Here is a 24322-nt window from a genome sequence, read left to right as displayed (position 1 = left end):
CAAATTAAAACAATTCTGAGGTACCATTCTCACATATCTCAGATTGGCTAAGATGACAGGAAAAGATAATGATAAATGTTGAAGGGGATGTGGGAAAACTGGGACATTAATACATTGTCAGTGGAGTTGTGGACTGATCCAATCATTCTGGAGAGCAATTTAGAAATATGTCCAAAGGGCTATAAAACTATGCATACCCTCTGACCCAGCAGTGCCTGGGTTACTACTGGGTCTGTATCCCAAGGAAATCATCAAGGAGAGAAAAAGACCCACATGTGCAAAAATGTTTGTAGCAGCTCTTTTTGTGGTGGCAAAGAATTGGAAAATGAGTAGATTATCAATTGGGGAATGGCTGAACAAGTTGTGGTATATGAAAGTAATAGAATGTTATTATACTACAAAAAATGATGAACAAGCTGATTTTAGAAAGGCCTGGAAATATTTACATGAACTGATGCTGAGTGAAACAAGCAGAACCAAAACTGTATACAGCAAGATTGTGTGATGATCCACTATGACAGACTTGGTTCTTCTCAGCGGTTCAGTGATCCAAGGCAATCCTAATAAACTTTGGATGGAAAATGCCATTTTCATCCAGAGAGAACACTATGGAGAATGAATATAAATCAGCACATCTTATCTTTGCTTTTATTTTCTTTTTCTCTCATGGTTTTTTTCTTTTGTTCTGATTTTTCTCTCCCAATATAATTTATAAGGAAATATGTATGTTTAAAAAAAAAAAAAAGAATGTATACATATAACAACAACAACAACAAAAAAAAACACCCACATAATTTTTACATGTAACTGGGGAAAATAAAAATTAAAAAAATAAATGCTAGCCATTGCAATAAGACTAGAAAAAAGAAATGGGAGGAATAAAAGTAGGCAACAAAGAAACAAAACTCAACTCTTTGCAAATGATTTGATGGCACTTAAAGAATACTAGAAAATCAACCAAAAAACTAGTTGAAATAACAATTAGTAGAGTTACAAGACATATAATAAATATATGTCACCAGTATTTTTATATATTACCAACAAAACCCAGCCAAGAGAAAAATTCTATTTAAAAATAACTGCAAACAATATAAAATACTTGGGAGTCTAACTGCTAAGACACACTCAGAAACTATAGGAACAATTAAGAAACATTTCTCAAAGTTTAAACAACTAGAGAAATATTAATTGCTCACGAGTAGACAAAGTCGATAAAATAAAAATGAGTATCAATACTAACTAAATTAATTTACTTATTTAGTGCCATACCAATCAAACTACCAAAGAATCATTTTATAGAGCTAAAAAAATTAATGAAATTCATCTGGATGAACACAAACTCAAAAATATCAAGGGAAAAATGAAAAAGAAGTGACAGAATATAACCTAGCAGTACCAGATTTCCCACTATATTACAAAGCAGTAGCCATCCAGACAATCTGGTACTAACTAAGGGAAAAAATGGTGGGATAAGTGAAATACATCAAGTACACAATATACAGTAGTGAATGGCTACGGTAATCTTGTTCAGTTATGTCCTATTCTTCAAGACCCCATATGGAATTTTCTTGGCAAAGATACTTAAGTGGTTCGACATTTTGTTCTCCAGAGAATTAAGACAAACAGGGCTAATGACTTGCCCAGGGTCACATAGCAAATGAATACCTGAGATTTCATTTTGACTCAGGTTTTCCTGACCACAGGCCCAGTCCTCTGTCCACTGAGTTATCTAGCTGCTTCCTTTATAGTAATCTAGTCTTTGATAAACTCAGAAACCCAAGCCTTGCGGGGCAAGAACTCAATATCTGACAAAAATTGCTAGACAGTTTGGCAAAGTTTGGCACATTACACCATATACCAAAATAAGGCCAAAATGGTAGATGATTTAGATATTAAAGATAATATCATAATCAAAATTTTGCTTGTCAGATCTATGGATAAATGAAAAGTTTATGGATAAACAGAGTTTATGAACAAATGAGAGATGGAGAAAAACACAGAAAATAAAGTATATAATTTCAGAAAGCTGGTGCCAAAATTAGAAGGAAAACAAAACTGAGGAAAATTTTTTCACCAAAGTTTCTCTAATAAAGGTTTCATTTCTTAAATACAATTGGAATTAAACTGAATATATAAGAATCATTCATCCACCATTTTAAAAAAAGGACAAAGTATATGAACGAGCAATTTTCAGAAGAAATCAGATCTATTAATATCATATAAAAATGCTCTAAATCATTGTGGTTTAGAGATGCAACTCTGATGTATGACCTCACATCTATCAGGTTGACTAACAAAGGAAACTGACAAGTGCTGGAGGGGAATATGGAAAAATAAGAACAATAATGCACTACTGGTGAAGCTGTGAACTAGCACAACCATTCTGGAGAACAATCTGGAATTATTCCAAAGGGTTATAAAACTGTACAACCCTTTAATCCAATAATACTACTACTCGGGGTGTATACCAAAGAAATAAAGAAAAGAGGGAAAGATTTATATGTACAAAAATATTTATAGCAATTCTTTTTTTGTGGTGGCAAAGAATTGGAAACTGAATCCATCAATTGGAGAACAGCTGAATAAATTGTGGTATACGACTGATTGGAATACTATTGTTCTAAGAAATGATGACTTCAAAAAAGTCTGAGATTTACACAAACGGATGCAAAGTGAAGTGAGCAGGAGCAGGAAAACACTGTATATAGCAACAGCAATGGTTTAATAATGATCAATAATAATTGTAATAGGCTGAAGTTTGAGTTGGTGCACTTAGGTCCCAAGTACATGAGGCTAAATAGTAATTGGACTATACTCTATTAATAAATAATAATAAATGGCAAAGGATTTGGCCATTCTGATCAATACAATGAATCAAGCCAGTTCCAAGACATAACGAATTTTGGGTGCATCCTTTTCTCATCTTCCTTAGTTTTCTTGCAACATGGTTAATAAGGCCTTTTTTTTTTTTGCATTTTTTTGCATTTTGCATGATTTCATTGTGTACAAATGATATGTTGCTTGCCTTCCCAACGAGTGGGGGGAGAATTTGGAATCCCAGTTTTTAAAAACGAGTGCTTATCGTGTCATATATCAAAAAGGGGACAGCGGACCGGATAAAAGACACACAAGGGTCCATTCTGCTCCAAGTTTTCTACTTCATTATATGATCACGGGATCACAGAGCTGGAAGTGGCCTCACAAATCGAGTCCAGCTTTCATCTTGCAGATGAGAAAACGGAGGCTGAGGAAAGCTCAGTAACAATCTCACAGCTACTACGTGCCTCCGGCGGGACCCGGACCCAGGCGCGGACCACGGCCTGCCCTGCAGTTGCCCGCTCCGCCCCGCTGCTCGCTTTCGGTGGGCGCCCCCTCGCCCTCAAGCTCTGCAGGAGGGCGGGGGCCGGAGAAGACTGTCCGCGGGGGTCCCGCCCTAGACGTCAACAAGCCTGCCTTTGCCTCAGTCAGCCCGGGGCTACCCTCTGCCCCACCCAACCTCAGCTTCCCCTTCCTCCGGGAACCCACCTCCTCCGCGGTTCCGGCCCCGACCGGGGATCTTCCGACCGGGGATCTTCCGACCGGGGATCTTCCGACCGGGGATCTTCCAGCCGGGCCTCGGGATCGTCCGCACTGGACGCCCGGCACGCAGTCAACCGGCCGCTGCGCCTGCGGGGCTGGGGCTGCTCGGCCCCCGGGGCCGGGCTCTCCACTGCCGCGGGCTCCGGCTCCATGACCGTGAGAGAGGGGCAGAGGTCTCGGGGAGGGGGCTCTTCTGAGGCGGGGAGAGCGGAAGGAGGGAAAGGGCTTTCTGTCAGGAAGGAGCCGCCATAGTCAACATTACGGCGTTTGAAAAATGGCGGCAGGGGAGCCGCCGGCGAATCAGCGAGGCCCTGTAAAGCGTTGCTGGGAGACGCGGGAGTCCCCGCCTTCCATCGAGTTGCGTATAGCAGAGGGCGGGGCTGCGGCTCGTTCGGGAACCCTTTAAGTGGGGGGAGGGGAGAAGCCGGAGGGGGAAGGGAGAATTCGGAGAAAAAAAAGGGAAAGGGAAACTGAGGGAGAGGGTTAGGTTAGTAGGTAGAATAAAGGAAGAGAAGAAGGGAGGGCTGGGTTCAATTAATTAGTTTATATGTTTTTTTTAATTAAGTTGACAATGGGGTTCCTTATGGAACTTATTCCTGACTTCATCACCAGCTTCTCCAAGAATTTCAGAGTAGGAAGAAATCTTTTTAGTTCAATCCATACCTAAACAAGAATTTCCTGCGCGGGAAAAATGATAAACTCCAGTGAAGACCAACCCCTGCCTCCCAAACAGCTCTTTCCACTTTGGGGTAACTGATTGCTGCAAAATTCTTCCTTACATTCAGGAGATGTTTTATATATATATATATAATATGTTATATATATAATAATAATAATATTGATAATAATTGTATATGTCATATAACAATACACAATTATTATATATTATTATAGCATTATAATATAACATATATAATATTAATATAATATAAAATATAATTATATTAATATAATATATTATAATAGAATGTATTAATATATAATAATATTAATAATTGTATAATATTATATATAACAATACACAATTATTATATATTATTATAGCATTATAATATAACATATATAATATTAATATAATATAATATAAAATATTAATATAATATATTATAATATAATGTATTAATATATAATAATATTAATAATTGTATAATATATCATATAACAATACACAATTATTATATATTATTATAGCATTATAATATAACATATATAATATTAATATAATATAAAATATAATTATATTAATATAATATATTATAATATAATGTATTAATATATAATAATATTAATAATTGTATAATATATCATATAACAATACACAATTATTATATATTATTATATTATAATATAATATATTAATATATAATAATAATATTAATAATAATTGTATAATATATCATATAACAATACACAATTATATATTATTATAGTATTATAATATAACATATATAATATTAATATAATATACAACATAATTATATTAATATAATATATTATAATATAATGTATTAATATATAATAATATTAATAATAATTGCATAATATTATATCATATAACAATACACAATTATTATATATTATTATAGTATTATATGACATATATAATATTAATATAATATACACTATAATTATATTAATATAATATATTATAATATAATGTATTAATATATAATAATAATAATAATTGTATAATATATCATATAACAATACACAATTATTATATATTATTATAGTATTATAACATATGTAATATTAATATAATATATAATATAATATATCATAATAATATATATTGTATATTTTCAAATTAAAATTAATTATATATAATAAACATAATATGTTTATTATTATTTATTTATTTATTATTCGTTCATTCATTTATTTATTATTTATATTTTTATATATTATATATAAATAAATATATTATTTATTGTTTATAAATTTATTTATTATTTATTAATAATATTATTATTTATAATATATAACATACTATAATAATATATATTATATATATTTAAATTAAAATTAATTATATATAATAAACATAATATATAAAAATATTTATAATGTAAAATTTAAATATTTATAATTATATATAAATATATAAATTAAAATAAATAAATAAAAATATATAAAAGACCTGAAGCTTACAAGTCCGTGATCCAGGGTTTAAATATGAATTTCAGTGCTTAATGCCTGCATGACTTAGAAGAAAAAAAACAACGGTCCTAAGTCTCCGTTTTCAAGAGGAGAAATTGAGACGAACATGGGTGTAGCGGCTTTAAGTTACTAAACCCAGGGGCTTTCTCTTAGTTCCCGGATCAAATATAAAAACCCCAGACTTTCAACACCCTTCACAACCTAACCGTTTCCTACTTTTCTAGTCTTATTTAAAAAATAAAATAATGTTTTTACACATCGTGTGCAAATTTGGAGAACTAATCCCATGTTGTATTAATTTGTTCCTTCTATTACCTTCCCCTCCACACACACACAGAGTTATTTTTTAAAATATTTTTAATCCTGAAATATAATGCTCTCAAAATCTAGATGACTAGTAATCTGTTCCTTCTTTTATTTACTCCTCCACACACACACAAAACATTTTTAAAAATTTTTTTTCTTTTGTTTTAATCCTGAAATATAATGCCCTCAATACCTAGATAATTAGTCTGGCAAAACAAATTTCCTACATTGGACAACTCTTCATGTACAACACTATGATATTTTCTAATACCTATATTATACTATATACTAATAGCTATAATATAATATTTTCATATGACACAATTTGTTTAGCCATTACCCCATAAAACAACCTCCTTAGTTTCCAGTTCTGAATCATCACAAAAAGAACTATTATATATATTTTTCTACATATTTGTCTTTTTCCTCTTTGGGGGTAATCTCTTTAGATCACTCTTGATATTTTTAAGCCAAAAGATATGCACAGTATATACTTGCTTTCCAGGATGGCTAGAACAACTTCACCCACAGAGCACTAATATGTACTTGTTTTCAACCACAATCCCTCACAGTAGTGTTTGCCATTTTCTCCTTTTATCATCTTTGTAGTCTAATGAGTGTGAAATAGAACCTCAAAATTGCTTTTCTCTAATTATTAATGATTTAGAGTATTTTTTTCTTATAGTTCTTGATAGCTTACATTTTCTTCACTTGAAAACTACCTGCTCATATCCTTTCATTACAAATTTGAATTAGTTTCTTATAAATCTTGAATATGAAGCCTTTATTTCTGCTGCAAACATTTTTACCCAGTTACTTAATTTCCTTCTAAATTTAACTACATTAGATTTATTTTGCACAAACTTTTTATAGTTCAAATTATCCATTTTATCTTCATGATCTTTTCCCCTATTCATATATCCTAAAGATAATTTCTTCCTTGTTCCTATAATTTATGTTGTAATCTTTTAAAAAGTGTGTTATGTATCCATTTTTGTCTTTTTTATGGGTTTTTAAAATCATGTGGGGTTTTTTGTTTTTTAATTTTATTTTTGCTTTCCATTCCAATTTTTCCCCCTCCCTTCAGCCTTCCCTCTCCTCCCTTTTGTCCCGCAATTGAGAGGGCAACAAATGTAATGCTTATTGCATATATCAAGTCATGCAAAACATATTTCTGCCTTGACCATGTTCCCCATTTTTAAGCACTCTTCCCCTCAAAAAAAGTAAAAAAGATAAAGAAAGTGGGCAAAAAAAAAAAAAAACCTGTTTCAATCTGTATTTTCTTGGTCTATCAGTTCTGTTTAGAGAAGATAACATTTTTTATTGAGTTCTTTAAATACTTGTAATGGATAATTGTATGGATCAGTTACTAAAGTCTAGAAGGAAATAGCAAACCTCTTCAGTATCTCTGCCAAGAAAATCTCAAATGGGGTCACAAAAAATCGTATATAACAAAAGAATAACAAAATTGTTTTAATGATTATTTCTTTATAGTATAATTTGAGAGCTTATACTAATCAATTTTTTATTCCTTCCAACTTATTTTTATTATTATTTTTGAGATTGTTTCACCTTTGAATCTTCTAAATAAATTTTATCATTTTTCATCTCTGTAAAATATTCCTTTAGTAGTTTGGTATAGGCCTGAATAAATAAATTAATTGAAATATGAACACAAAAAGCCAGAGAAATCTAGAAAAGCATTTGTGCAATTAAGAGGAATTGTATAATAATATAATATTAACATTTGAACATAATGAAACAGAAGAAACAAGTGTCCCTTCAGAACTTTAATACAATCAAAGAGTATTAAGTGAATTAAATAAGAAAAATAGTGAATCTGAAGAATGATTCCCAATGTCCAATTCTTTGCCCTGACAAGAGAACTGCTAAAAATATTTTTGTACATATAGGACCTTTTTCTTTTAAAAAAAATCTCTTTGGGATTCATGCTTAATAATGGTATCGTCAGGTCAAAGGATATAGACTTTTGGGCATAGTTCATATGTTTTGATCACTTATCAATTAAGTAATGGTTCATTTTTAAAAAATAATTTGAAAAATGAGGCCTTCATCAGAGAAATTTGCTTCAAAATTATTTTCCCAATTACTATTGCTAACTGTATTTTCCCCACTCCCATTTATTCTATTCTCTTTTTCCTTTCAGCTTGTTGTGCCACAATTCTCTTTAATTATCCTCTCTCAGTTTCCCTAATTGTCTTGCCTCAGTTTCCCTAAACAGTCCTGCTTCAATTTCCCTAATTGTTCTGCCTCAATCTCCCTGGTTGCAATCCCACTTTTCTGTTCATTAGGCTGGTTACTCTAAGGTTATATATTGTAAATGTATAAACCCAGACAAGGGGGAGTTCAGACTTTCTGGCTTTACTCCTAAGTTATCAAGAATTTATGGTTCTACCCCAGAACCTGTCAGAACCGGATTGATGGTCCCTTCTTCGAAATTTTTGCTCACCAGAGTTTGGACTCCATCCCCCCTGCCTTTGTCTACCTGAGCTTAGAGCCATATATATTTCATGGGAAACTCACATGTGCTCCTGGATACCTTGAGACTTATTCAGCCCTGGGGGCAACATGGATCCTGTTTTGCCCCCAGCATAATCTCTTCCTCTCAAATAAAATATGAAAAACTCTCTAATCTCTATTTTGCCTCAGTTTCTCCAGCATTACATTTGGAGGCCCCAGTGAGATATGAGAGCAGGATTAGAGATTAGAGACCTTTGGGTCTCTGCCTTGGGCCTTTGTTGGAAGGCTGGCCCTCTGGATTACCCCAGAGTCTTTGGGAAGAGACCAGTTTTTCAGCCTCAGTAAAACCCGATGGTGGATGCCTCCATTTTGGCCACAGGAGAGTAAATAAGCCTTTTTTTTTTTTGGCACTATCTGGTAATATGTTAAATGTTTTATTGAAAGTTGTAATTGTGCAGTCTACGTTTGTGTGATTAGTGTTCTGTGTTCTGTGTGACTTGTCTGTCTGTTTTGTTGATTTAAGAGCTCTATAAAGTTTTAAGAAAAAAATTGCTTGTGGTTCTTAATTTCTTAACCTGTTGCATTAATTTGTAAGTTAAAGGGAACTGTGGCACAACAACCTTAACCCTCCTCAAAAATGTCAAAAATGATTCCTTCATTATACCCTCTTTTCTATCATCCTCCCCGCTTCTCATGTATATTATTTTCTCCTTGAGACAGTTCTGATGAGAATAAGGTTCACTCACTTCTCTTCTTCCCCTCTATTGTAAGAGCTTATTTATGGCAGATGATTTATACCATTCCATTTCTCCCTTTCCCATTTTTCCAGTACGTTCCTCTCTCCTTAATTTTATTTTATTTTTTAGATATTATCCCTTCATATTCAACTCACACCTGTGCCCTCTGTCTCTTTCTATATTTTTTTCTATATTCTATATTTTTTCTATATTTCTTATAATTGACATAATAATGAGAAAATTATAAAGCATTTCAAGTATCATCCATCCTGCCATGTAGGGAATGTAAACAAATAAACCTTAAATCCCTTATGATATCCCTTTTCTGATTATCTCCCTATGCTTCTCCAGAAGTATGTATTTGAAAATCAGATTTTCTACTCAGCTCCAGTCTTTTCATCATGAATGATTGAAAGTCCATAATTTCATTGAATATCCACCTTTTCCTCTGAAGGATTATAGTCAGTGATTCTTGGTTGCAATCCTAGCTCCATTGCTTTTTGGAATATCATATTCCAAGCCTCAGATCTTTTAATGTGGAAGTTGCTTAATCTTGTATTATCCCAACTGTGGCTCCACTATATTGGAATTGTTTCTTTCTGAATGCTTGCAATATTTTCTCCTTGACTTCAGAGTTACAGAATTTGGGTATAATATTCCTGGGAGTTTTTATTTTGGAGTCTCTTTCAAGGAGGTGATTAGTGGATTCTTCCCATTTCTATTTTTACCTTCTGGTTCTAGAAAATCAGGACAGTTTTCCTTGATAATTTCTCAAAAGATGATGTCTACATTCTTTTTTTTTTTTTTGAACCTGGTTTCAGGTGGACCAATAATTTTTTTTATTATATCTTTTTATTTACAAAATATATGCATGGGTAATTTTTCAGCATTGACCCTTGCAAAACCTTCTGTTCCAACTTTTCCCCTCCTTCTCCCCACCCCCTCCCTTAGATGGCAAGTAGACCAATACATGTTAAATATGTTAAAGTATATGTTAAATACAATATATGTATATATATCCATACAGTTATTTTGCTGCACAAGAAAAATTGGACTTAGAAATAAGGTAAAATTAACCTGAGAAGGAAATCAAAAATGTAAACAGACAAAAACAGAGGGAATAGAAATGTTATGTAGTGGTTCACACTCATTTCCCAGAGTTCTTTCGTTGGGTGTAGCTGGTTCTCTTTATTTTTTAACAAATGGAACTGCTTTGGTTCATCTCATTGTTGAATAGAGCCACGTCCATCAGAACTGATCATCATATAGTATTGTTGTTGAAGTATATAATGATCTCCTGGTCCTGCTCGTTTCACTCAGTATCAGTTCGTGTAAGTCTCTCCAGGCCTTTCTGAAATCATCCTGCTGGTCATTTCTTACAGAACGATAATATTCCATAACATTCATATACCATAATTTATTCAGCCATTCTCCAATTGATGGGCATCCTTTCAATTTCCAGTTTCTGGCCACCACAAAGAGGGCTGCCACAAACATTTTTGCACTTATAGGTCCCTTTCCCTTCTTTATGATATCTTTGGGATATAAGCCCAGCAATAACACTGTTGGATCAAAAATTTTTGTATGCACAGTTTGATAATTTTTTGATCATAGTTCCAAATTGCTCTCCAGAATGGCTGGATGCATTCACAATTCCACCAACAATGTATCATCAGTGTTCCAGTTTTCCCACATCCCCTCCAACATTTAGCATTATCTTTCCCTGTCATCCTAGCCAATCTGACAGGTGTGTGGTGGTATCTCAGAGTTGTCTTAATTTGCATTTCTCTGATTAATAATGACTTGGAGCATATTTTCATATGACTAGAAATAATTTCCATTTTTTCATTTGAGAATTGTCTGTTCATATCCTTTGACCATTTATCAATTGGAGAATCATTTGATTTCTTATAAATTAGAGTCAATTCTCTATATGTTTTGGAAATGAGGCCTTTATCAGAACCTTTGACTGTAAAAATGTTTTCCCAGTTTATTGCTTCCCTTGTAATCTTGTCTGCATTGGTTTTGTTTGTACAAAAACTTTTTATTTGATATAATCAAAATTTTCTATTTTGTGATCAATAATGATCTCTAGTTCTTCTTGGTCACAAATTCCTTCTTCTTCTAATTTATTTATAATCTCATTCTTTATGCCTAGATCATGAACCCATTTTGACCTTATCTTGGTGTATGGCGTTAAGTGTGGTGGACCAATAATTTAAAAAATTATTTCCTCTGGATCTGTTTTCCAGATCAGTTGTTTTTCCAATGAGATAGTTCATATTGTTTTCTATTCTTTTGGTGATGTTTGATTGTTTCTTGAATTCTCATAAAGTCATTAGCTTCTATTTGCTCAATTCTAATTTTCACTTAATTCTTTTTTTTTTTTTTAATTTTATTTTTTGGTGAGGCAATTGGGGTTAAGCAACTTGGCTAAGGTCTCACACAACAAGGGAGTGTTAAGTGTCTGAGGCTGGATTTGAATTCATGTCTTCCTGACTTCAGGGCCAGTGCTCTGTCCATTGCCCCAGCTAGCTTCCCTTCAATTCTAATTTTCAAGGAATTATTTTTTTTCGGTGAGCTTCTATATCTTCTTTTCCATTTGGCAAATTTTGCTTTTTAAGGCATTCTTCTCAATAGCTTTTTTGTATTTCCTTTTGTACCACTGTCAATTCTCTTCCCAATTTTCTATTTCTCTCTCTTACTTGATTTTCAAAATCCCTTTTGAGCTCTCCCATGGCCTAAGACCAAATCTTATTTTTCTTGGCGGCTTTGAATGTAGAACCTTTGAGTGTGTGTTTAGATCTTCCTTGTAACTTTCTATGATTAGAATATTTTTCTGTTGTCTGCTCATTTTCCTAGTTTATTACTTGGCTTTTAGCTCTTTATTAAAGTAGGGCTCCATTTCCAGGGTGGAGGGTGCATTGTCCCAAGTTGCTTCAGAGATTTTATGCAGCTGTTTTCAGAGATCCTTCTAGGGACCTGATCACAAGCACTCTTCACTGCGCTGGAATTATTTGGAGTGTCCCCACTCCATTGTAGCTTTAAGTTCTAATGTGTTAGAGCAATAGAGTCTTTACTGCTAGTAAAGATATTTCCCTTGAGCAGAATCCTCTGGAAGCTGCTCACTTCCACTGCCACTCATGCCTACTCCTAATTTCCCAAGGCTCTCACTCCATTGACAAACTTTTCTATTCCCATTCATTATTCTCCAGAGAATGAATATAGCACATTTTTCTCAAATTATGTTCTTCTCCTAACTTCTTTCTTTTTTACTTTATGGTTAAGTGTATCTAAATCTGAGTGGGATGAATTGAGGTCTCCTACCATTATATTTTTATTATTTATTTCCTCCTATAACTCATTTAACTTTTTTCATTAAGAATCTAGATTTGGTTTATATAGGTTCAATATTGATGTTGATTAATTGTCTATAGTACCCTTTAGTAAATTGTAGTTTTCCTGTTTGATCTCTTTTATTTAGCCTATTTTTGGCTTTGCTTTTTTTTTTTTTTTAAGTCACGGTTGCCATTCCTGCCTTTTTCACTTCAGCTGAAATAATACTAGATTGTACTCCAGCCTCTTACTTGAACTTGGTGTATCCTTCTGTTTCAAATGTTTCTTGTAAATGACATATTAGTAAGATAATGTTTCTACTTCACTCTGATATCCTCTTGCATTTTATAGATAAGTTCACTCTGTTTACATTTGCTCCTGGGCTCAGAGACATACCTAAGTTTCTGGAATTTGTTTTGTGTTCAATACTCTGGGACAGATAGATGGTACATACAAAGTCAGGAAGACTCATTTTTCTGAGTTCAAATCTGGCTTCAGAGACTTACTAACTATTGTTCTGGGAAAATCATTTAATCCTGTTTGCCCTAATTCTTCATCTGGAGAAATTGAAACTATTTCTAGTCATATGAAAAGATGCTCCAAGTCATTATTAATCAGAGGAATGCAAATTAAGACAACTCTAAGATACCACTACACACCTGTAAGAAGACAGGAAAAAATAATGATGATTGTTGGAGGGGATGCAGGAAAACTGGGACATTGATGCATTGTTGGTGGAGTTGTGAACGAATCCAACCATTCTGGAGAGCAATCTGGAATTATGTCCAAAAAGTTATCAAACTGTGCATACCCTTTGATCCAGCAGTGTTACTACTGGGCTTATATCCCAAAGAGATTATAAAGAAGGGAAAGGGACCTGTATGTGCACGAATGTTTGTGGCAGCCCTCTTTGTAGTGGCTAGAAACTGGAAACTGAGTGGATGTCCATCAGTTGGAGAATGGCTGAATAAATTGTGGTATATGAAAATTATGGAATATTACTGTTCTGTAAGAAATGACCAACAGGATGATTTCAGAAAGGCCTGGAGAGACTTACACGAACTGATGCTGAGTGAAATGAGCAGGACCCAGGAGATCATTATATACTTCAACAACAATACTATATGATGACCAGTTCTGATGGACCAGGCCATCCTCAGCAACGAGATCAACCAAATCATTTCCAATGGAGCAGTAATGAACTGAACCAGCTACGCCCAGAGAAAGAACTCTGGGAGATGACTAAAAACCATTACATTGAATTCCCAATCCCTATATTTATGCCCACCTGCATTTTTTATTTCCTTCACAAGCTAATTGTACAATATTTCAGAGTCTGATTCTTTTTGTTCAGCAAAATAACGTTTTGGTCATGTATACTTATTGTGTATCTAATTTATATTTTAATATATTTAACATCTACTGGTCATCCTGCCATCTGGGGGAGGGGGTGGGGGGTAAGAGGTGAAAAATTGGAACAAGAGGTTTGGCAATTAATGCTGTAAAGTTACTCATACATATAACCTGTAAATAAAAGGCTATTAAATAAAAAAAAATTCTTCATCTGGAAAATGAGTAGGAGAAAGAAGCAGCAAACCAGTCCAGTGCCTTTGCCAAGAATACCAAATGGGATCATGAAGAATCAAATACTTCAGTCTCCCTGCTTTGCTATTAATTTTATTTTTACTTCTTCAGTCCTGAAGATTTATATATCAATAAGTGTGATAAAAGATACACTTAGGAATAAATTCAACCATCTTCTGTTTCTAGCAGATCAGAAAAGCAGCAAGCTGCTGTATCATTTGTCAATGTTAACAAGCTGAAAACAACTTTTGGCCACTAGATGGTGATATTGATATTCATATGTAGCCTACTACCATTCATTGTTCTTGTACACTCAACTACAGTGTCATTAAGAATTCTTTAGTTCCAAGGAAAATCTACTGGTATGATACAAAATACATCCAAATTACCCAATTGGAAATCTCTGTTTAACCTACTTAAGTATTATTGAGTACTTACCAGGGGTCCTCAAACTTTTTAAATAGGGGGCCAGTTCACTGTCCCTCACCACTGTTGGAGGGCCGGACTATAGTAAAAACAAAAACTTTGTTTTGTGGGCCTTTAAATAAAGAAACTTCATAGCCTTGAGTGAGGGGAATAATCATCCTCAGCTGCCGCATCTGGCCGGGGGATCGTAGTTTGAGGACCCCTTTAACCTATCCTCTCATGGCTGCCTTTATCTACCACAATACCTTTCTCCAAACTCAAAAGATTCTATAATTCACTGTTAATGGCCTTTTGGTAATGTATCATAGAAAATGCAAGAAAATAATAAATTGGAGCCTCACATGAGAGGCTTTGGTATTGTCACAGCTTCGGTTCATTTTCTCCCCATTCTTTTTCCAACTTGATTTGTATAGAACAGAAAGGAAAAGGATTGGGCAGGAGATTAACAAAAATTATCCTCATATGAAAATTTTCAGTAAGTGCTATGAGAAAACAAGGGAAAAAAGAAACTTTAGAACCAGAATTTTGCTTTATCTCATCAATGCCAGCAGCAAGTTTTATTTAGTATTTCATTGACAAAGTCAGCCACTCATTGATTTCTCCAATTGCTTCTATTAATGAATAATGTCATAAAGTGATTTCTGTTCTCAATCAGTTTTTTCATGCTTATAATTGTTAGGACAACACCCTTGCCCTGGATTCCTGGATAACAGCTCTGTGAGCATTTAGAATTGTTGGGCAGTTTCTCCTTGCTCCTCAAAATCTTTGTGTGAAATTCTCTGCAAGAATAAAGGCCATGGGGAAAGACTGAGTAAATTGGTAAATTTCAAGCTCTCCCATTCTCCCCACAAATAGAACAAATTTGTGCCTCAGGCAAACACAGACTTCTGAAAAATCAAGAAGACTTGGGGAAGAACAGGGGTCCTCCTGATACAACCTAAGAAGTTCCAAAGAGAGAGCCGGTGCTGGGAATGATCTGTGTGATGTGCAAACAGTCTGGGTTAGCTCCCCAGAAACATCAAGTGGGGAGCTCCAGGGCGAGCTGGGTGTGGCTGGAACCTCAGCAGGAGCCACAGAAACTTTCACCCCTGGGATTGTTTGTCCAGTCTGGGTCTGAGTCTGGGAAGCCTGAGGGAATCTGGGCTGATTAGGAATGCCAGGCCTGGCTGTGCTGCCCAAAGTGGCCCTCTGTGAGAAGGAGCCAGTACTAGTGAGTTCTGAGACAGTGGGGCAGGGATGCTGTTGGCTGCAAACATTTGCTGGAGGGTAAAGCTTTTGTTTTAGGGTTCCTGGCCAGAGGAGAAAGCTGAAGTGAAACTAGAGGTACCACCCTCCCTTATCCCATGAGCTGGCAAAGAAGAAAGAACCTTCCCTCCGAGAAACTTACTATGGGAAGAGGGGGTCATCTTCAGAGGAGGACACTGAAGTAAAAAGAAAAGCTTCTACCCAAAGAGTAACATGAAATGACTCCCTGCCCAGAGAGAATTTATGGAAGAACTCAAAAAAGAATTTAGAAGTCAAATAAGAGACATGGAGGAAAAACTAAAAAATTAACTAACTAAATAAAAACCATCCAAGAAAAACAAGATTATGAAAAAAAAGTTAACTAGAAAAGAAGATACAGAATCTAAAAGATGATAATAACTCTTTGAAAATTAGAATTGGGCAAGGGGAAGCCAGTGAAGCTATGAGAGACCAAGAAATAACAAAAACAGATTATAAAAAAAATGAAAAAATAGAACAGAATATGAAACGTCTTGTAAGAAAAATGAAGATCTGGAGAATAGATCAACAAGATAAAATATTAGAATAATTTGACTGTCTGAAAGCTGTGACCAAAAAAAAAGATCCTGACACATTAATGCAAGGAATAATTCAAGAAAATTGGCCTGGAGTGACAGAACATGAAAGGAAAGTAGAAATAGGAAAAATCTATTGATCACTATCTCACTCTTTATAGGCCCTTTATTTAACTTTTATTGCATTATTTCAATTAAGAATGTATTTAACATTTTTGCTTTTTTGCATTTGCTTGTGAAATTTTTATGCCTAACAATTTTTTGCAAAGGTACCATGGCCATTAAGAAATATTTATAACCCTTTCTGTTCCCATTCAGTAACTACTAGATAGTTGACTATGTCTTTTTCAACTCTAGATTTCTGATCCTGTGGTCATATCTAATTTTTCCAAAATTCCATTAAGAATTTAAATTTATTTTTCAGTTATCTTTTCCTTAGATTTGTTTAGATCTGAGAGGATTTCGTTGAGACTCCAAAATATTATATTTTTACTATCTTTTTTCCTACAAATCAATTGACTTTTTCCTTAAGAATTTAGATACTTTGCTATTTGGCGCATTTATATTAAATATTTGTTTAAATTAATTTTCTGTGGTTACTTAAGCATAGTGAAGTTTCCTATAATTTTTTCATAGACCTTTTCCCTTCCAAACTTCTCTTATACTGTAGAAGGTACCACCATCCTCCCAATGGCCTACGCAAGAAACAGGTATCATACTTGACTCCTTACTATCTCTCCACTCCTTTCCCCTCCAAATCCAATCTATTGTTAAGTCTTCTGCATTTCACTTTTATAACATTCCTTGTAATACTTTTTTCTCCTCTCAGACACTGCTATCACCCTGATATAAGCTTTTATCTCTGTATCATGGGATTATTGCAGTAATCTGTCTCAATTATCTTCCATTCCAATCCATCCTCCATTTATCCACCAAAGTGATTTTCCTAAAGTACAGATCCAACCATGTCACTTACACACACACACATACACACACACACACACACACTTCAATAAACTCCAGTGTTTATCACCTTTAAAAATCCTCTCTTTGGGTATTGAAGGTCTTCTACACCTTGCTCTCCCCCCTACCTTTCCATTCTCCTTACACTTTTTCCCTATAACTTATATACTAATTTAAATTCGATCCAGTGATACTGGCGTCTTTGCTATTCCCAGCACTCCTTCTCCCTCTTTAGTGATTTTCTCTGACAGCCTCCGTGCTTGGAGTGTTCTCTTTCCTCATCTCTGCCTCCTTATTTCCCTGACTTCCTTTTAAATTCCAACTAAAATCCTTTCTTCTTCAGGAAACCTTTCCCAATCCCTTCAAATTCCATCATCCCTCTTCCAATTATTCCTTTTTTATCCTATCTATAACTTGCTTGTATGTATTTTTGCATGTTGTATTCACCATTAGATTGTGAGCTCCTTGAGAGAAGGGACTATATTGTGCCTATATTCTTTTTCTCTTCAATGTTTATTCCAGTGTCAGGCACATAATAATATGCTTATTGACTAACAAGGTGCTAGAGCCTTCTTTGCAGTGACAGTCCCAGTAACCCTCCATAAAGTATCCGTGACCAGCAGAGTGTGTTTTAAATCACTCTAGATTCTTTGCATTTGTTGGAACAGTATGAGAAAAACCTCCGTTTTGTCAGACAAGGACCCCTAAGGATCTGGGACACATTCTCTTTCTTTTTGCTGGAATCAGCATATAATGAACTCCTTTGATTTCTCTATAATGACTGGGGATAGGGAGAAAAAAAACAGTATATTAATGACGACTGGCCTCTGAATATTGCTGGGGACTACTCCTTGAACCATATAAAAAAGTTGTAATAATATGGTTAGGGGAAGAGAGTAAGAGGTGAGAATAATTGTATTTTTCTTTTTCCTTTTCTCTTATAGTGGCAATTGTTGCTAGAAGTCCATAAATACCTGCTGGGTGCCTTGAATTCTTGGCTGCTTCTTCTGCCCTTCTGTTTCCTTCCCTCAGCCCAGGCCAGTGACCAGAAATCCTGATTATTCAGCTATTTGTTAAGTTTGGAATTCTTGAGTTCCTAAATCAGATGCTCAGCACAAGATAATTCCCAATTCTAAACAAGCTTCTTAGAAAAAAAGAGTATCCTACAAGAAGGTTCCTGCAGCTACAGCATCAAAGATAGTTATAACTGACTGACCAGAAGCTTTAGAATTTGTGACTTGCTCAAAGAAAATCTGAGATGAATAAAAGCATTACAAATGAGAACTTGATTTGTTGTATGTCAAGAAAAAGTCCAAGGAGAACAAAAGAAGTTATGTTATACATTTAATCAACTGGCATTTATTAAGTACTAATTTGTGCCAGATGGACATTGTGATAAGAATGGGGGATATAAGGGCAAAAATAAAACAGTATCCTACCTTAATGAAACTTCTATTCTATCAGGAAAGACAATATGGACATACAATAGTATATAGAAAGCAAATACAATATAGTTTTGGTGGAAGGCAATGGCAGCTAGGAAGATCAAGAAAGGTCTCATGTAGAAAAAAACATGGACGATAAATTCTGAAGCATCTTAGGGATTCTAAGAGTTTTGAGAGATTCTAAGAGAATGCATTCTAGGCATGTGGGATAGCCTGTGCAATGCAGAGAGATAAAGAGATCCAGTAAGTGTCAAGGGAAAAAGACAACCCCAATAAATAAATAATTAAATAAACGAATATGTAAATAAATAAATAGATAAGTGAATGCATAAATAAATAAATAACTTATAAATCACTCTTGATGATATATGTATGCACAGATGATACTTCAGAGAGAACCTAAAAAGTATTTCCAAAGATGACAAACTCTTAAGCAAAAAAAAAAAAAAAAAATTAAAATCTTAAAATAGCAGGTTTTGTTTTCCTAATGATTATCATTGAAGTGAAGGGATACAGAAAAAAAAATTTATTTGGGGAGTGAACAGCTAGCTATGAAAGTGCTATATTTGAGATTAGAATGTCAACTTCTGAACTGTGTTTAAAATATATGGATAACAGATTCCTGGTTAGGGGTGGAATATACTCCCCAAAATACTAATAAAAATTCATTTGCCTGGTGGTTTGCAATTCAATCAGTTCAAGATAAAATAATCAAAGATCAAAAAAGCTTTAACTAGAAAAGATGGAGGAGGAGGATATCTAGCAAACTAGATGTTATATTTAGTAACTATAAAGAATGAAGAATAGTATGTGAGACACCTAGAATTTTACAACATGCAAGAAAGCAATAAGATCAAAATGCACAAAGTTTATACATCAAATAAAAGGAACTATAAGTCCTAAAGCAAAGAAAAAAATTAACCCATGAATATAGACTATGGCTCTGGATGGATATACATTATTCAAAACAAATAAGAGGAAAAGAAAGAAAAGGTTGATTTAGCATCAAATATTTAGAAGTCATACTTATGTGAGGAAATCCAAGAAGTTGTAAAGGGATAGAGCTAGTCAAAAATTTCCTATGGGAGAATATCTCTCTCTCTGGCCAATCTAGTTATTGAATGTGAGGAAAACTTTGATTAGACTTAACACTTTAATATTCAGGTGACTCACAGTTAGGAGTATTAGTGGTAAGAAAGGGTTGGGGATAATCAAGAATGAAATCTTGAAGATTTACAAGGCAATATTTCTAATGAAGAAGAAAATGGGATTTGTCTGAAAAGGTATGAAGAAACTTGCTAATCAATTTAGATTTTTGAAAGAACTATACTAAAGATGGAAGAAATTCAACTAACTGGGGCATAGAGCAGTCCTGCAAAAATTGTATCAAAAGGACTAAAGTTCAGAATGAGCTAAAGTTGGCAAAGAAAATCAAGGATTACAAAAAGATGGATGTTATTTTGTTTTTCTTTTCATTTTTGCTCTCTTGGAAGAAAAAAGTAGATCAAAGAAGGATAGAAATTTTGTTTAGGTGCATAGGACTATAATCAACAATAGAGGGAAGGCAGAATTGCTCACAAGAAGGAGCTTTTGTTCCTGCTTTTGTTTTTAATAATAAGCTTTATTCTGCTTTTGTTTTCTCTGTCAAGGAGAATGCCTTTTTTATACTGAAAATAAGAAAATAAAATAGGCTAAGAGGGAGTTGACATAAAAAAATAAACTTTTATGAAGAGAGCACATTGTTGACTTAGATGATTTAAAGTTACTTGTCCCAGATAAATTTGCAGATTTGATTGAAGAGCCATCATCACCAATATTTGGAAAATTGTAGAAAATGGAGGAGTACCACACAAAATTGGGAAAGGGAAAATGTTCCAATTCTTAAAAATAAAAAGTATAAAGCATTAAGACCATAAGCCAATAATCTTGACTTCATTTTCAGGGAAGATTTTGGAATGGATCATCAAAATTATTGATCAAGATTTAGAAAAGGAAGTTATTATTATGAAGAGTCATCTAAAATTCACCAAAAATTGGTCATATCAAAATAACAAATTTTCCATTTTTGGGATTACAAAACTGATACATGAGGAGACTATAGTTTATCAAGATTTGAACAAGGTTTTTTGATAAAGTCTCATACTATTCTTGTGATCAATAGGGAGAGATATAAATTACAAAATATTAACATTAATTATATTCAAATCAGTTGGATATCTGAACTCAAGAAACACTCATTAATGGTTCAGTGTCAACATGGTGAGAAACCTCTAGTACCACAGGGATAAAACTTCTGTTGTTTAACATTTTGGTCAATGACTTGGTTAAAGGTAAAAATAGTATACTCATTAGAATTTTAAAATATCCTAATAGCTAGAGTTTTGAACTGAACTTTGATGAAATTCATTAGACAGTAATTTGTATAGAAAAATTCCAGGAGTCTTAGTGGACTTAAGGTTCAAAGTACATCAGCAGCGTGTATTAGAAGCTAAAAAATAGTTTAATGTGATCCTAGGCTGCATTGAGGATCTTGGCTCTAAGATAGGGAAATGAGAGTTCCTTTATAATATCCCCTGTTCAAAACTCGTCTGGAATATTGGGTTCAGTTTGGAGCTGTACAATTTAAGAAGAACATTGCTAAACCAGAGATTATACGCAAAAGAACATCTAGAATTGTAAAGTCCTTGAATCCATATTATACTAGAATCAGTTGAAGAAACATTTGCCAATTTTTAGCCTTGAAAAGAAGTCTTAAGAGGGAGATTGAGAACTGGATGGAACCTCAGAGTCCATCTGCAGATAAGTTAATAAGGCACAGGGTAGCAATGAGATTTGCCCAAACTCACAAAAGTACTGAGTATTAAAGGCAAGATTTGAACCCAAGGTCTCTAACTTCACAATAAAAATTCTTTCCCATATACCATGGTGCTTCTCAATATTTCTGTTAAAATATCTAAAAGGTTGTTATGTGAAAGAAGGATTAAAATTTCTCTGTTTGGCTCCAAAAAGTAGAAGCAGAAATTTAGGGGAATCTTTATATTGAAAGACTTGCCACAAGATGTGATGAATTCCCTCTAGTTGGAGGTCTTTGGGCAGGTATTGGAAGGTCACTACTCAGGTTATGTTGCACTGGGGATTCTTTGAAGATAGGAGGTGGACCAAATCCTTGGTGAGGTTCTTTCCAACTCTCAAATTCTGTGATTTTGTGATGTTCTCTTTGGGTTATCCCTTGGAAGGAAGATGCTATGACTGTCATTGGGTGATAAAGATTAAGTTGGAAGATGCCTTAGAAATAATATGATTTAAAAGGCTTCACTTCACAATTTAGGAAATTGAGGCTTAGAAAAGTTTAAGTGATTTAATCAAGATCACAGAGATAGTATCAGAGCTTCTGACTTCAAATATAGCACACTTTTATTTTCTCTCTGTTTGTTACTTGTGCTTTACAGAAATTGCTCTTTCCCTTTATCCCCTTTCAGAAATGAATCTAGCTTATTATCATGGGTAGTTCTTGATATTGGGAATAGCTTCAATTAACAGCACATATAATCTAAAGCCAGCCTCATCTCTCAACATCCTCCTCACCACCACCAACACCACATATGCACAGCTGTCACACAGCATAAACTTTCCCCAAAGCACAAATTATATATTATCTTCTTTTTGGTATTGAGTAGGAAGCCAGTCTATTTGTGAGTGACCAGAACTATCAGGCTTCACTTTTCTTGACAGTGGGAATGAAACACAGTAGAAAAAAGGAACTCAAACAAGTCAGAATGCTTTATTAGCTTTAATTGGTATGGAGAAATAGGATTTGGGTGAAAGATGAGGAAAAATCAGTCACCTGCTTTGGAAGAAGAAGGGTTAAGATAGGATGAGAAAGAGATAAACACTGGCAATTCTCTTTATAGATAAAGGGTTAAAGGGGACATGATCAGAGAAAAGAGAAACATTAGCTTTGTTTAAGTCAGAGGGATGGAGGAAAGAAACACAGCAAGTTGTAAAACATAATTTTGTTTATATGTACAGAGAAAAAGTAGTCAACAGGCAGACCCAAGAAGGAACAAGAGACATAGATAAATCAGGAGTAGATCCCAACCATTATACATACCAATTACATGGTATGTATACCCTTCATCTCTCCTCACTCTAAATACATGCTTAACCTCTCTGTCATGCTTCTCATTCCCTTCAGCCTCTGCTTGACTCTAGGAGCATCTTTATTTTCTTCGCCCAATTTGTGCCATAAGATGAGCATTGGCAGCTGCTTTAGCCTTCAAGTTCTTAGCCTTAGCTATGTTGAAGAGGATATTCATAATGTTGGTAGGGACATCAAGGGACAGGGTGAACTTAGTTCGCCGATCACTCTGGGCCTTGTTCTGGTATAACTTCCTGGTTAGCTGTGCCTGGGACTGGTACTTATACCTGGTACCCTCAACCCCTGCCCCAATCCCATCCCTACCCCCAGATAATGTTCTTTTTTCCTTATCTTCTTCATCCTCTTCTTTCTCCTTCTTGTCTTCCTTCTCAGATGATAGTTCCTCACTGGGAATGTAACCAAAGCTCCTCTTGCTCAATGAGGACTCATCATCCAGTCGACTTTTAGCCCCAGACAGGGCTGCATTAATACAGCTGAAGATGGACTCTGTCTGGTAGAGCTTATGGGAGTTGCTTGTTCTTGAGGTTCCTAGAAGTAGCAGTAGGAACAGAAATCGAACAGGAAACAGCATTCTGCCCTATATTGGGAAAAAAAGACAAGACGAAGACAAAAAAGAAATAAGATATTAATTACATGTCAGATAGCATTTATGGTATTCACTGTTTTATGGTAAACCAAGATACCTTGGAGTGATACACATTTAAATGATGCTGCTAGATCTAGAAGGATCCAGAATGATAGCTTAGGTAACCTATGACTTTTAATTCTTAAACCTTAAGAAGAGGTACAGACTATGGATGTGGGAACATCCAGTTAGGAGCATCTTGTTTCCTGGATTGGTCATTTGTCATCTGTTTTTTGACTTTATGGCTCAACTAAAAGTAATCTCTCCAAAGCTACCAATCACCTTTTTTCATTTCTCACTTTAAAAAAATACATATCTGTACTGTTTGATGCAATTGATTCTATTTGGGTTTTTGTGACACTGTTCTTTGTTGTTTTCCCTCTACCTGTATCCCCATTCCCTATAAATTTTTTACTGATTCATCCTTCATGTCATACCACTTTAACATAGTTACATTCCAAAACTCTGTCCTAGATTCTCTCTCTCAATAAGTAAATAAGTAAAAATACAACATTATCTATACATACTATGCTATACATATAATACATATAATAAGATAATGTTACTACATGTTTTTCTAAGTCAGAGATATTTATGTCAGGTTTAGTGGTCCTCTTTTTCTATATGAGTTTAATATCTCTGATTTAGTCCATAGGCTCCCAACTTCCTCTTCATTTAGATTGTAAAGTCATCAGAAGGAGTTAGCTAACCTGAAGAACTAG

General features: G+C 34.4%; 2 protein-coding genes across 2 annotated transcripts in view; both read right to left on the bottom strand.

Moving 5' to 3' along the window:
- Positions 1-3918, bottom strand: part of NET1 (neuroepithelial cell transforming 1) — a 70993-nt gene extending 67075 nt beyond the window's left edge. The window contains exon 1 of the mRNA XM_031939797.1: positions 3526-3918. Within this exon, the coding sequence (XP_031795657.1) occupies positions 3526-3731 (206 nt within the window). The 5' untranslated portion in view covers positions 3732-3918. The remainder of the gene's footprint in view (positions 1-3525) is intronic.
- Positions 3919-22598: 18680 nt separating this feature from the next.
- On the bottom strand, positions 22599-23569 carry UCN3 (urocortin 3). The gene has a single exon (XM_003772427.2). It carries the CDS (start codon positions 23544-23546, stop codon positions 23037-23039), a length of 510 nt encoding a protein of 169 aa, XP_003772475.1. The 5' UTR covers positions 23547-23569; the 3' UTR covers positions 22599-23036.
- Positions 23570-24322: the final 753 nt, after the last annotated feature.

The sequence above is a fragment of the Sarcophilus harrisii genome, chromosome 5 (genome assembly GCF_902635505.1).
Source record: "Sarcophilus harrisii chromosome 5, mSarHar1.11, whole genome shotgun sequence".
Taxonomy (NCBI): domain Eukaryota; kingdom Metazoa; phylum Chordata; class Mammalia; order Dasyuromorphia; family Dasyuridae; genus Sarcophilus; species Sarcophilus harrisii.
The sequence above is the reverse complement of the archived record's forward strand: the minus strand, read 5'-3'. Positions and strand labels throughout refer to the sequence as shown.